This window comes from Rhopalosiphum padi, chromosome 2, assembly GCF_020882245.1.
Source record: "Rhopalosiphum padi isolate XX-2018 chromosome 2, ASM2088224v1, whole genome shotgun sequence".
In the NCBI taxonomy this organism is placed as follows: Eukaryota; Metazoa; Arthropoda; class Insecta; order Hemiptera; family Aphididae; genus Rhopalosiphum; species Rhopalosiphum padi.
This window is the reverse complement of record NC_083598.1, coordinates 9,614,735-9,630,496: the sequence shown is the minus strand read 5'-3', so window position 1 is coordinate 9,630,496 and position 15,762 is coordinate 9,614,735. Positions and strand designations below refer to the sequence as shown.

The 15,762-nt window shown below is 29.1% G+C and overlaps 1 protein-coding gene across 4 annotated transcripts in view; it reads right to left on the bottom strand.

Moving 5' to 3' along the window:
• Positions 1-15,762, bottom strand: part of LOC132919240 (serine-rich adhesin for platelets) — a 244,618-nt gene that overhangs the window by 15,495 nt on the left and 213,361 nt on the right. For all 4 annotated transcript variants that reach the window (XM_060980639.1, XM_060980643.1, XM_060980640.1 and 1 more), the window contains exon 9: positions 5,612-5,791. In XM_060980639.1, the coding sequence (XP_060836622.1) occupies positions 5,612-5,791 (180 nt within the window). The remainder of the gene's footprint in view (positions 1-5,611; positions 5,792-15,762) is intronic.

The following is a 15,762-nucleotide window of genomic DNA, read 5'->3' as shown; positions in this document are numbered from 1 at the left end:
AAAATTATTAAAATATTCATGTTTAAATTGTTTTTACATTACTTTTTATTCAGATTTCTTATTAAATGCATACACGTTAAACCCGTTGGTTTGTACTTTATAATCAAAATCACGATATTAATCATGGTGCGTTCTAGAATGTGGTGGTGTTGTGGGTCTATTTTCTTGTGTAATGGAAATTTTACTATACCCTTGGAAAATCCAGTGAAGTTTTTCTCTGGCTCTCCTGCCCACAGCCTGACACCTTTTTGGAGATCGAAATAGTTCATTGCGGTTTTTGCATCCGCTAAACCCCTATAGTAATCAACATGATAAATCAGTTGACCGGGATGGAGTAAGGCAAAGTAATGGCAAAACATTTTGGGACTTCTTGCCGATACAAGGCAGCAGCAGGAGGGATGTGTGGGGCATTTCTGTAATTAATATCAGGGGAGGAAAAGGCTGGCAGATATTAAACTATGTACTCCTATACAAATAATCGTATACACCCACATTCACCCACACACATGCACACAGACAAACACTCGCTGCATATGGTTTTATAATATAGCGGTCTGTCGGGATTAAATAATGATTTGTTTTGCAGGGGCGTACTTGATAGAATGGCATAATATGCAGATTTAGAGGGTATATAGTATATTGATATGGTTTCCAATGGACTTTTTATCACAAAGATAATAATGACTGACAATAATTGAAAAAAATACCTTATATTTTATCAATTCCCTAACGCGATGCGAGGAATAAAGTAATAAAATCCGAATTATCTGCCATAAAAATAATATTGATTACCTATACCTATCTATATATTATCGGTAATAGTCATATTATAGTCATTATACATAGGTATATATATATATTTAATTTATGATATTGTTAAAAATTAGACAGTCATGCATAATTCATCATAAGTATAATAATATGTATTTTATGTTCAGAAGTATAATTTATTTAGGTAAGTTTCCTATTAATATAACATCTAATGCAAATTTCAATTCTTAAAGTTTTAACGTAATGCGCGAAATCGATTGGATATTTTAGTATAATTTATTGTACAGCGTTTGGAAATTTAGCATATTATAATTCTTAAAGTTAAATTAAGTATCTTTAAACCTTATTAGTTATTAGTTATTACTTATGGTGTAAATCTGAATTTAAGCTATTTAATATCACGTAAAAATTTTAATTTTACAAGGGGAATCTTAGCTTTATTATAAAAATAATACAATTTATAATATTTTATCCTATATTGTTGAATATTTAGATTAAGTGTGTATTATGCAGTCAGTCAGAATACTATTTTAAGCTTCAATAACATTAAATTAAAAGAGTATTATTTAAAATGAAGTAGCATTTGAGACTCGAGTAATATATAATTATTTTACAGCACTAAAAATAAATTTAAAATTTAGATGTCTCGTCTATATTTGCAACATAAACCATACATTAATATACAACAGTAATTAATCCATTATTAAAATTGAACTAATTATAATAATAAACACTGTTATTTACGTTTGTCTATAGTTATATTTAAACTATACGTGTTTTCTTATAGCTTATATTAATATTATTTTATGTTAGTTTATATTTTTATTCACAAAAACTACAACTCTGTCTGAAATATCAGTTGAAAATTTGAATACTAAATATTTACTTTAAATACTACTCTAAAAATTACGTTTATAATAAATTCAATTTTTTTACTGTTTCTAATCAAGAACTCAGACCTACTCTCTCAGTATATTTACTTTTTTAATAATTATGTCATGTACGCAATGTTACGGAATAAGTCGTAAATGTATACTATTGATCACAAAGTTTGGCAATCTAGCTTTAATTTCCAACTCGTAAATTTTTAACATTGCCCAAAAACAATAAGTGTAACTTACTATTTAAAAATAAAACATTTCTAAATTAGTAAAAAAATTAATAGCTAATAGCATAAATTGTTTGGAAACAACTTAAAGATGAAGTCAAACTTTGTATGGACCAAAATAAAAGCCTAAGAACCATAGAAATATAAATTAATAAGAAATGGCTCACAAGATTTAAAAAAATTGTAATCTAATTAATTGTTTTTTTGAAGGTTTATTAATATTTAGCATCAACACAAATATCATTAAATTTTCGGGTTTAGTTTTAATCATATAATGTTGTAAAATCAGTTGATATTATTATATATAACAAATATTTTTTCAACATTTATGACATAGAAATGTTCAACATTTTACTTTTGATTTATACAATAACCATTCAGAAATGAAAATAATTTTGTGGTGGATATTATGTATTATAATGTATGAGCAATGGTGAAAAATAATCTTTTAGTCGTTGTACATGAATGAAAGACAAAGATTTCTGTGAAAAGTATGACCCTAGGCATCTTCGAAACACAGTACACATTACGAAATTAAAAAACGATAGCAATCTCACTCTATTTATTTAATTTTTTTTCAAAAATGAAAATGTTTCCAAAATAGTAAACATCATTTATTTTGTAATTTAATTTAAAACATATAACATACATTTATTTTCTTATTGCAGTTTGTAACTTTTTTTGTGAACGCATTTTTCTAATTTAATGAAAAGCAAAAAAAGAAAAAGTAATATGACGGCAATATCTCCTTTTTAGTCCTTAGTTACGACATAATTTATTAAATAAAACCGTCTGCCTTAGAGGTGAATAATTGTCATGGAAAAAAAATATATATAATAATAGTAATAAAAAGGGATGGGAAACTCCCGGTTTAATGCAGTATAGTCTGAAACGAGATCAAAGAAGAAAAAGGTTATTTTCCTTCAAAAACCTAAGAAACGACGTTCGTAAACACAAAGTGATTTGTTCGCCGAGTACGTCAGTGTAAATACGAAAGTTTGATTGAGTGTTCAATGTAAATATCCGTTTCTTTGTAAAACATTTCCGGCCGTCGTGGAAAATATTCAAATTGGTTTTCAGTTACTCGTTACGTCTCTGCAGGAAACCTCTGTGTTATGTTTCCTTAAGGATATATACACACACATTTATATATATATATATCGGCGATGCGTATTGGGACAGGTACAGACTCGAAGCACGCGTATAACACTGAATTGAACGTTATTCGTTCATATATAGATTAGTAGGTACCTAAATAGGCATACTACCATATATATTCTATATTATGTATATTAGTGCACTTATATGTATATGTGCCCAGACATGACCGACTTGTAAAAGGGTTGTTTATGATAATAGTTTTCGATGTTAATTGATTTAACGTGTAGTGTGTACATCTAGTCGATAAATTTTTTTTATATAGGTACCAATAGGCGAAACTAATTATACTACGAAATGGAGTTAGGGACTAGACTTCCCGTACTGGTATTGATTTATGCAAAATTTGCCATTATGAAATATCATGTTCGAAATTCATTCAAGAAAATTCAAGAGAAATATTAATATTATTCTGTACAAAACCGTAATTAATATGCACGATTTTTTTTAAAAAATTTAAAAATATAAGTATAAAATTTTAATTTTTTTATCATTTCTTTGTCTATATTTGAGTTTTACAAATTGAAAAACCAGTTTATGTTATATGTGCATTCAAATTCGGTACTTGAGATATTAAAATATGATATTACAATATTAGTGGAAAATTTATATGTCATATCACTCATATCCACTATTGTTCAAATTATTTAAAAACAATTTTAAAGTTATACGATTGTATTGAAAGAAATTTGAAAAACATTAGAGTTCTTGGGTAATTCCATACAAGTTGAAAAGACAGAAAGTAGCTAGATAATCAGCTGATAATTCGATTAGGTTATTATGTACTGCTTATTATACGAATTTGTCTTCAAAATAAAAATGTGCTTATTATAAATAAAATAGTATATGGGGAATAACAAATTAAATAATAATTAATAGATATTGTATTTAATAACATACACCTACATATTGTTTTGTGAAATGGCAACAGTTTATATAGTCGTTAGATATTTCTAACAGTTATCATTATGATAGTTATTTCGAAATTATGTTATTTAAATGTGTTTTTCCAATATAGTATGAATACACGATGTCCGGCAATATATTGATAAATACATTTATCTATGAGTATAAAATAATGCGAAAAACCTAAACAAAACCAATTTTAGGATAAATGTACGAAATTATATAATCCATGCTCCGTATAATATAGTTATAATTCATACCTTTGTTATTGAACTAATTTTATATTTTAAGTCTGCAAGTAATATTGATTGATCGTAAACATTAACTTTATGATTGATACATTTTAATATTTCAATGGAATTCTAACAGTTGTAATATAGGTATTATTTGTGCATACCTACTTAATACTTGCATTTTACAACGAAATAATAATTAATCATACTTATTATACTGATTTAATTCGTTCTCAATCAATCGAGTTCTCAATTTGGCACTGCTGAGGACTTAGTACAGCTACAGTGCTACATAATATATGTTTGTACATAAGCATATAAGCGCAGTGTACACATATATAATAAATACCTACATCCATATACGAGTGCACAAAAACAATTCTTTTGAAGTCATCGTCGATAATCTCTTTTAGAAACGTTATCATAGATCTCTTTGTCATACTCTATCTCTTTGAACATCGGATAACTGTCTGGTCCCTTCCCCTCCACCCTGATTCAAACTGAATCCAGGAAAGTGTGAAGCCTTGTAAATGAAAAATTCAATTTGGATGTGCGCATGGTTTCCATCCCACCCCGAAACCGTGTTTTCCTCTCGTTTGGTATTTCCCATTGATCGAACTCACGTCTCGTTAAACCTTTCGGGATTTCCGAGCTAGTGGAGATAATTGGTTAAAATTTCGGTTGTACGTTAATTAGTGAACTAGAAGGTAGGAGAAATGTTTTGGGGAAGTGAGAGAGGGTAAAAATCTTTATTACGGGTCAAATCTAACTGCCGGGATTGGGTAGTGCAGTGGAAAAAAACGCATGTTGCTGGAAATTAGAGTGTATATGTCATTTTGACAGTACGAAGGGTACTGTACATACAAAGCATTTGTATATAAAAAGCTGAACTCTACCCAACTGTTTTAACTCAAAATTATAATTTCTTAAATAAACTTACAACCTATTCGTTTATATCAATATAATATTAATAATTGCGTGTATTATATTTCATAAAAAATCTAAAATAAAAACAAAATTCGTTTAATACAAAAATTACTTTAACTATATCACGCAAATTAAATTGTAAATTAAATTTTTTGTATAATATAGTAATACAAATATAGTAAAGAATAAACGTCGTTAGCAGTTTCTAATGAAAATTACATAAAATATATAACCATATACTTATTTTAATTTTAGAATGAATATTTAAAAACTTCGATTCTGTAAGCATACAAATTGCAAATGTATTTGCTTTTATATTTTTATTACATTTTTAATTTACAACATGGAATACGTTCGAATGAAAAACATATATTTGCACTGAATTTTGAATCAAACAAGTTTATACTTAGAATCGTGTGTTAAAGAATATAATATTTATATTGTGTATACAGCGCGGGTAACGCGTCTAGTCAAAGAAACGTCCGTGTATACAAATAAAACTACTGACCTTTTTGAAGTATCCTCCGTGCAGCCTCATGTGTCCATTTAGAGCTGGTACGTTTTTAAACTTTCGATGGCACAGGTTACATTCCACGGGCTTTTGTTCTGGTTTAGGTTGCACTGCAACGGCAGCGGGTTGTGAGTGCTGTTGTTTGTTGTTTGCCGAGTCTGTTGGGCCGTTTGAGGTCTAAAAGGAAAATGCATATTATTATGATATTATTAGTCGACCAGAATACGTCACGTCATTTGTTTATTATAAAAAGCGCATAATGTAATATACATAATATATTGACTCAAAAATTAGCGAACAAAAAACCAACGGACTCGTTAGTTATTTTGGTACCTAACAATGTGGAATACTTATAGGCAAAATACAAACACATATAGTTTTATTTTTGTATCTTTGACATTTTAGTCAAATTCTATAATATAAATCATGTGTTTTCACTTCGTTATAATAAATTTATTGTGACTTAAAGTATATATATTTTAATACTTCAATTAATTAAATTGTACTTTCAGTGGTTTTCTTTTTGGATAAACATAAAAATGAGCGATTAGAAATTGGGAATTTCATAAAATTGTATTAGATACTGTATTATCGTTATATGAATATAATTATTGTTCGTACTTCGTAATAATAAAAACCAACAATTTATTCCATAGTTAAGTATTGTTTAATACGAAAAAAAACCACTATTTATATTGTGATAGAAAGAATTATGCTCTTAAATATTTTTTAGATAGTTAGATAGTTATTAGTAAAATATTAATATAATTGTTTCATCTTATGTATGAATAAAATACGTTTTGTTCATAAAGGTAATGTTGAATAAAAAGTAATCAGAAAAGTTAAATTGACGAAACAAAGGACAATTTTTTATTATTATGATGGTTTTAAAAAAAATGTATATATTATAATATAAAGTAATAATATGCTTGTGAAAATATGTACCTATAGTAATTATTTTCCCACCTCTCGTAATTTTTATAAAAGAACAGTCTTCATTTATATTTTTTTTTTCAAACTGTCGGAATATCATTGAAGAACGGTGCCCACGCCCAACAATGAAAAACGTGTCATTATTTCGCGCAAACTATATATTATAATATATTTTGTTCGTTCGGTAAATATAATGTAAAAAGCCGAAAAGAAGGGAGAAAAAATGAAAATGTTCAATCGTCATCGTCCGTGCCTCGTTTACGGGGTTTAGTCGTAGAAAACCGTTCGGTGTATGAGTTTAACCGGGAAACTCCACTCCGCTCTCTACTCCCGACCAAAACGAACGCACCGTCCCGTTTAAATCGAAATTAAATTATTATTATTATTCCGAAAGCCCGTCGAAAAAACAGCCTCCCCACACCATCGCATCCACCGCCAATAGCCGCCGTCGTCGCCGGAGGTGCGACTAATTGGATTTCGACGACAATGAACGCGAGAGGTTTTAATTCAATAGTCGCTCGACGAAAAGCTCTTTTCGCCTGCGCTCGCTTCTCCCACTTCATACCTATATAGGTGTGTGTGTATATATATATACATAGAAATGTATAGAAACATATATAGAAATGGGTAGACGAAGATTTTGAAAACGGGCTGAATGTCGTGTACGGGACGGGGTTAGGACTCGGGCGTTACACGATGCGGTGGAATAACGAAACAACGCTTGTACTCATCGCACTGCGAATAACGTTTACATATTATTGCATTATGATTTATAATAATATATACAGAGACGACGAGAATAAAAAGTTTCAGACACGCCTACAATATTATTATAACATAAAATTGCGTAAACGTGTACGTCTTAATAATAATATTATGTACGCAACTGAGTATGTCAGTTACAATAACAATCGTGCCGCATTAACTATTTAGGTTTATTAGAGAGTCTAGCGATATTCTGAAAAATATGATATTAAATGACTTTGGCCGCCGGCCGTATTCATTTTGCTGTCGAACATAATATATCGAATCATTGATTAGCTATATTGTTATTAATATTATTTGACAGACTTGTACTTGCATATAATTTATAACCAAATATAAAAGCATAAAACCCATTAAATATTTATTGAAAATAAATTCAATATTTTGTATCTCCAAAATGTTGTGAGTTTTTTTTAAACTCACTACCGATGTATAATAAGTTATATGTTTATTAAATGATAATAATAATAATAATTATTATTATTATTATTGTTATAAACTAAGATCGAACCATTTAAATACAATATAAATTGTGTAACGCTTAAATTAAATTTTATAGGTCCCTATTGTTTTTATGTTAAAATGCTGAGTAGAAAATACAGTAGCATGATAATAGTAATATGTTTTTATAAAGAAAAGCGTTTTTGTAGAATCTAAAGGTCAATATTTTTTGATAAAATGTTCGTTTTCTTTTTTGGAAATTTAAAAAAAAGTTAAGTATAATAAGGGCACGTAGTAATTGGATGTAACCTTGTTTGTTCAAATGAAACTTTCATCGTAAAAACTTTTCAAAATGTTGATTCGACAAAAAATTGTACTTAAAATTTGATTTGTTAGATTAGACTTATTTTAGAATAATTGTCATTTTATTATTACAGTCGAAGCTGGTGTTAAATAATTTTTTCGAAGAAGTAATAAATACTTGTAAAGAAATATTATATTCCTAACGTTGTTAAAAATAAATTTAAATTCAATTGTTATTTGTTTTAATTTAAATTCCTAAAAATAAATCAATTTTTAAGAAAAAAAATAATATTTAGTTTTGGGCGATAAATTTAAATAATATTATAGGTTAATGTTTTATAATTCCACGTTCGAAGGGACAATCTCTGAAAATGGATGGCAAGTTATTGCTATCAAAATTAAAACCATTACAATGGTCCAAAGCAAAATATTATTATCAATTTTAAATTATTATACTTTGATATATTTGGTTTAACAGCAAAAATTAATACTCATTATATTGGGGATGAAAATCTACTAATAATTCATTATTACTCATACTATACTATTCGTGTAGCAATAATACATAAACAAAACAAAAGACAATAACGTTGTAGTAAATACATTTGTATAATAACAATGTAATATAAAATAATATGTTTATATGTAGATAATCTACTTTATTATTTTTTTACTGTTTTACATGGCTTTTTTTGTAAAACGAGCACATTCAATAATATAAGTATAATTCAAATAAATATTATTCAACTAATTTTTTGCTAAATCTTTGTAAATAGTAACTATAATAATATACTCTAAAAGTAAAAATAATAAGCACAATATTTTAAACAGTGTTTGGCAACATTCTAAATAATTTTATTGTTTTCAGTGTTTTCGTAATAATAATAATAATAATAATAATATTAATAATAATAATAATAAATAAGAACACATTGGTTTTACATCGGTACAAAAGTCTAAGTCTTAATAACTAAAGCGAATGCCGTATTCTAATAATAAACAATTTTAGCGTAATTGATCTACAAATAATAATAATTATCATTACGGTACCAAATACAAATAATAATAATTATTATTATGGTACCAAATACAATTTATAATATAATATAACAATAATAATGTCTGCAAGTAAGTAAGTTTGTGCGCGGGTGTGTGTTTTTTACCTCAGGATACCGGTAGTTGGCATGGTTATAGTCGTAACCGTAATTGTTGTAATTGCAATTATTGTTATTGGTGTAGTAGCTGTACCCGTCAGGATATTGATACGTGATCCACTGGTCCATGCTCAAAACTGAACTAAGTTCCCGAAAACGGTTAAGGTTGTGCAATTTTAATTCACTCCCCACCTCCTCACGACAATTGACGTTTAAAGAGAGAGGGGGAGGAAAAAACACTACTAGACGTTGGAAAGACGACGCCCACGCATATGATTAAACCCTTCGAACAACCCTATCACCGAACGTATAGGGTCACGCAGTGGCGGGCGGTGGATCGCGAACAATAAGGGTGCGTTTGATCTACAAAAAGAAGAAATTGGTCTTAAAGCGTTTTTATTTCATGTACTGAGTAGGTAGGTGGAACATTTCTTTCTGCTTTATTTTTCACTCTCTCCGTTTCGTCGTTATACGACCACACCCACTCACCACCATATTATTACCTATATAGCCACCATGATTATCTAACACTTACTATATTTATATATATATATATATATAGGTAGAAACGACCTTCCAAATTTTCCTGTCAGCGTATAAATTTTCAACTGTTTTTCCGCGTGTCGCCCAGAAATTGTAAATTCCGTTTTACGGCCGGAAGTGGAGGTGGCGGCGGTGGCGCGTTAAGATTCATTGGCCGCGTATAGCCGCGGACGTGCCAAATAAATTGCGGTTGGGAAAAAATACCTCCGAGATAGTCGGACGGGGTTAGCACATAACTCAGGCGTGTGGTGTGCTTAACCCGCGTAGCAGAGGGTGAAGAAACAAAAACAAAAACAATACGACCTCCAATACGCGGGTAATACCTGTTCTATATTATAATAGTCGTAAAAAAAAAAAAATCTAAATCTTATATACGCGCGGTACCAAAACAAAAATAATAAGTCGTCGGGAAAATACGGGAACCATTGCATCGGAATACCTATACTACTCGGGCAACACTAAACAATAAATTAAATGCTCTAATATTTTTCGGAGGACTTGAAAAACTCATAGCAAGTGCTATAAAATAAAACACACCAACACAGACGATTGCACTTTATATGTATTTTATTTTGAGAAGAGTTTGTATAGTTAGTTGCGCTCGTTTTCGGTCTGCTGAATTATACGAACTTGCTGATTTATTTCAATTTAAACTTTTCACGCTTATATAATAATTTCAAATGATAATGGTTTATTAAATATTATATATTATACAATATTTATCGTTTCACTATAATGTCATTAGATAAATATGTAATTTTCACAAGCAATATAAGTAATTATAATATTATTACAGTTTATAAAAATAAGAAACTATTATAAGAAATATTTTTTTTGTCGATAGAAATAAATGTAGTTCATCAATTTTATGTACATTTTATTATTTTTATTGACATTTAAATTATATTTTTATTTTGCTTTAAATTTGTCTATAAATATTTAAGGTAAAGATAACACTATGAAAAGGTTTTTTTTTTTACAAAATATGCGAAGAAAAAACATTGAAACTTATACGACGGGTAGTAAATTATAATAGTTTTGGTCGCAAATAAAACAAAATCATAAAAAAGTTTACTCTCGCTGTCGAGGGACAGATATTGTGGCGAAGTCACTTTTTAAGTAAAAAGTTTTTTTTTTAAATTTAAAGGTAGTTTTTTTAATATATATGCATACACTAAACATAGACTAAAAATGCAAAAAACCGTAACTGCGCCAATGTGTTCAAGTTTTGAACACATCTAAAACAGCGAAAGTTCTCAAACAAATACGAAAAAGGTCACAAAGTGCTTAAATATGCTAAATATATTTTTATGTTTTGAATTAAATGTCTATCAAAATATTTTTATTTAAATAACTACGAAAGAATAACAGTGTAATATGTACGCGAGTCATTCAGTAACTTATATAGGCTCTTAAAAATTGGCATTGTTTGGTATAAGCAGTTTTATTCAATCGTTTGAAAGATGTGTATATTTGATAGCTAGTATTTTTATTTTTGTTTCAACAATTTATCTTTATATTTCTCCTTTTGAACTCGCAAAGAACATATAATATTATTTTGTTTTTATTTTAAAGATTGTTGATTTTATCTAGAAAAAGATTTCAAGATTTAGAAAATTGCAAAGTCATAAAATATTCCAATATTCATCTAGTATAAATGTGTTTAAATTACCATATTTTATATTTTATTTTTACAACAGTACATTTCTCTCACTGTAAAATGATCACACAATAGTGCAATATTTCTAATTAAGTTTATTTAAATACGGATTCGGAAACCCCTTGAAGTTATTTAATAGTGAAAAGAACATAATACATTTAGTCTTTGACAACTTGACGTATGATAATAACATTATCATCTATAGCACGAGGAGTCTGTAAATTTCATATAATTTTGTTTGAAAAATCATTATACTCTATTTTGGCGTCGCTTTTACAGATTCGCCGCGAAACGTGTGCAGTTTTGTATCAACTTCTAATTGACAATACTTATTTTATTATTATTATTACATTATATAGGTATAGGCGTAAGTAGACGGTACGATCAATCATTGTCTTTGTGTGATGGCAGTAAATCATATACGTACAGGTTAGGTATAAGCCGATTAAAGGCATTTTCATGATTCCGACGGGAAGTATTACCGAAACGTGGCATCGGCTTATGCGACATTAATTATACATAATATACGTCCTATATTATTATGCGCACGGGCCACAGAATACGGTTCGTTGTGCATACCAACTCGGCAAATCGCATCTTCCGTTTCGTGACATTACCGCGTACGGTCCAAAAGATTTTTACGGTTATAGTTTATTCGATTACAGGGCTGATGACTGGTGCCATCAAACCGCAAAACGTAAATACTGACAACTGAAGTATAATAGTAATATACTTACTCTATATAGACCAATAAACATTCTGAAATATTGCAAAAAGCTCGTTTGCACGTATAACTAAACTGTTCTTGTCATCGTCGCAGTTAAATTAATTTAAAAGAAATCTGATCAAAAACAGTATGCCTATTTATAGTTTAATTTTGTTATACAAATATACGATAATTGAATATCGTGAAGTAATGTGAATACTATGGTGAGACATATAAAAATAAAACATTAACATTTTTTGGGATATTCATCATTATTGTTTTTTTTAAATAATCAGACAGTTCGTTATTATAACATAATATTATAATTAACGTGATTAAAAAATATGTTTTATAGTTTTTTTCGTTCAAATACATCTGAAAATAATGTTTTTATTAGTAAAATATATTTTTTGTTTCTCCCTTGGCAATTAATTGTAAGTGTAACGTATATTATTTATCCCTGATCGTAATAATAATGCACTTTGTCAATGTCAATATTAGTCACAGTTGAGAAATGTATAATTTTGAACTCGTATAATGTAACTGATCTAATTTATCATCAGCACAAACGACGTGTAATCCTCCATCAATAAATGCATTACTTAGATTGTGGAACACACAATCGCATACCCCTAGGACTGCTATACAAACACCCTCCGTATTTTTTTTTATTCACCAGAACCTGAGAATGTTTATCTTTTATTTATAGCGTCGATTTTTCTTTACCACTACTTCTGATATCTACTCCGACACACTCGGATGCTGTTATTGTAGGTCAAAGGAAAAAAAAATACTCAAAATAAACGACCAATGATATATTAACATATTATAGGGACTGCCTTCTTTCTGTAATTCTGATGTGTATGAATGCAAGAGGCTTATGAATGACAATAAAAACTTATTTAAACGAGGCGGCGCGAAAATCCAATAAGGGTCCGACCCCGCCGTGTGTGAATGCTAAACCTTTGACCCAAAGGCGTACATAGGAACCGGTTCGGCCACTCGAAAGTATTTCCGAGCATTATTTTTATTATTACCGACGTGCGTTATACTCACTGTAAAGGTTAACTGTTTTGGTCATTTATCGAATCGTGACCAAAACAATTGGACCGGTTCTATACTTATCCAATCCCGAAGAAACGTCTTATTATACACGGATGAAAATATAACGATAATTTTTGAACGTCCGTTCTCAGAGGACATCGCCGCCGGCGCAGCTGTCCCTCCGTTTGCGCACAATATTGGGATTGTAGACACCTCTGAATGCCAAGACGCGACCACGACCCGACGCACTTGAATCTCTATGCAATGTGCATAACATACAACATTATATTGTTATTAGACGATGCTCAACGGCGGGGACTATACCGTTTATGTATCAAAAGATGCACACTCTAGTAGTTTATATGGAAATTTCGTGCCCCTTTCCCCCGCGTTGACGCGTTGTCATTTTGTGCGTTGGGTATATTAAAGTAGTCTAGATATTCACGGCATTTGTAGGTAGGTACATTTATTAATATTGGACGTTTAGACAACATTAGTATATACATAATATAATATAATGTATCGACATGACTATATTAATGATTTTTCAGAGCAAGCCGATAAAATTGAAAAGTTTGATATAACTTTATAAAGAAAAAACTGTAGGGATGCGGGAATATCGATGGACGTGAGGTCAATGATAAATCATTAAATTCAAAAACGAGCCGTAGCAACTCTAGGTTTATTTGAAAGTTGACGAGATTTTTTAAAACAACAACGACGTTTTTGCAAAGTGAACCTCTGTATTAAATGTTTAATGATCATAGATAGATGCTGCGTACGATCATTTTTCAGCTTTTTTTCACAACAACAAAAATGTATAAGAAAACATCCGATATTGCCATTACGTCAATTCTTTAAAAATATTTAGCTATTATAATATAAATTTATTTATTATCATTCATCATCAGTCATTATTCGATTTCATTAAATGTTAATATTTGTACGTTTCGAGTTAGAATTTTAATTTAAATTAAAATTTAACTTCTGCATTAGTTTCAATATACTGAACATATTTTTATTAATATACAGAGAGTATAAACAAAATATTTGAAAATACAGAGGTTGTTGTTTTATTATTTTTTTTTAATAAAAAAATTTAGTTGTACAGAACAATCGGGTAGCTATTTAATAATTTATCGATTTTGAACACTTTTAAGTCAAGTGGTGCTCAAGTTTATTATTCGAGTATTTCCACCGGTATAGTGAAAAATGCCAACGAAATGAAAGCAGAGCGTATAGCAGGTAGTTATATGCATGATTATTTTTTTTTCACTTCAATGTATTTACGAACATTTTTGATACCCTTAGGGGTTTAATTTAACGAATATATTATTATTATCCATCCTTTATTGATCATACAAAAATAGTTCGTATCAATGAGTTCGTTATTCAATTTCTCTATACTACATACTCATAAATAAAATAAAATTACCGGCGCTGAGCGTTTGCGTATTGAAAGCTGAATACCTAGGATTGTGTGTGCGTGTGTGTGTGTGTGTGTGTGTGTGTGTGTGTGTGTGTGTGTGTGTGTGTGGTGTGTGTGTGTGTGTATAACAATAATTTTAATATTTTATATATACATATTCCATAAAATATACCACCGATAGCGCGTATTCGTAATTGGATCTATATTTCTACCTAGAACAATGATTTAAGCAGACACGTGTGGTGGGGTGTTGGTGATTGGTGTAATATTGCAGTGGACGGCTTTTGTTTTGCAAATGAATGTTTTATATTATCGATGATCATCCACGTGGAAATAATTTTGATCAAAAGTGAAAATAATAGTTTTTATGAATAAAAAGAAGACTTGTATCACGATAAAATCAAACATCGTGAGATGAAAGATTATAACTCGACGTTTCGAGATAAATAGTTTTGTGTAATAAAACCATAACTTACGTTATGTACGTTTGTTCGAATCTCATTCGAGATCTACTTAAAAGCATTAAGAAACGGTTTAATTGTATTATAAATTATTGTATATTTGTATGATTTAATGATTTGCATTAGAATATTGCTTTAACTGTTATCATAGTTCTTCACGTTTTAATTTTATAACAAATATAATACATCAATATTTTGAAACAAATCATTATTTTATTTATAACAAAATAACAGTATTTTCATTCATTTATTATATCAAAATTTTTACAGTAACGTGAAGTTAGTCTTGAACTTAATGAATATTGTTATGAAATAATATAGTATAATAAAGTCCCTTGTGGTTTTATACTTTGTTTTTATGTAAGAAATAATTTAAATATTACATAAACATTTTTTTCTATTATTACTGAAAATTATTATGTATACCCAGTTGCAGGTATAATTGAATACACAAATCAATATTATTCTAAAAAAATAAATATTTTTAGCCAATATCAATGGAAAAGTTATAATCAGTGTTCGAAGTGAAAAAATATAAGAAGGAGACTCCTCTTAAACTTGAAAAAATTAGTGTTTCTTAAAATTATTGAAGTCTAACTCACATTCCCAGCTATTAATCCTTAAATAAATAATTACGATAAACAATAGTAACAAAGACTACTTATGAGAGACTAAAACAATTTTTTTTTAACAATCGACGTTTATTCAC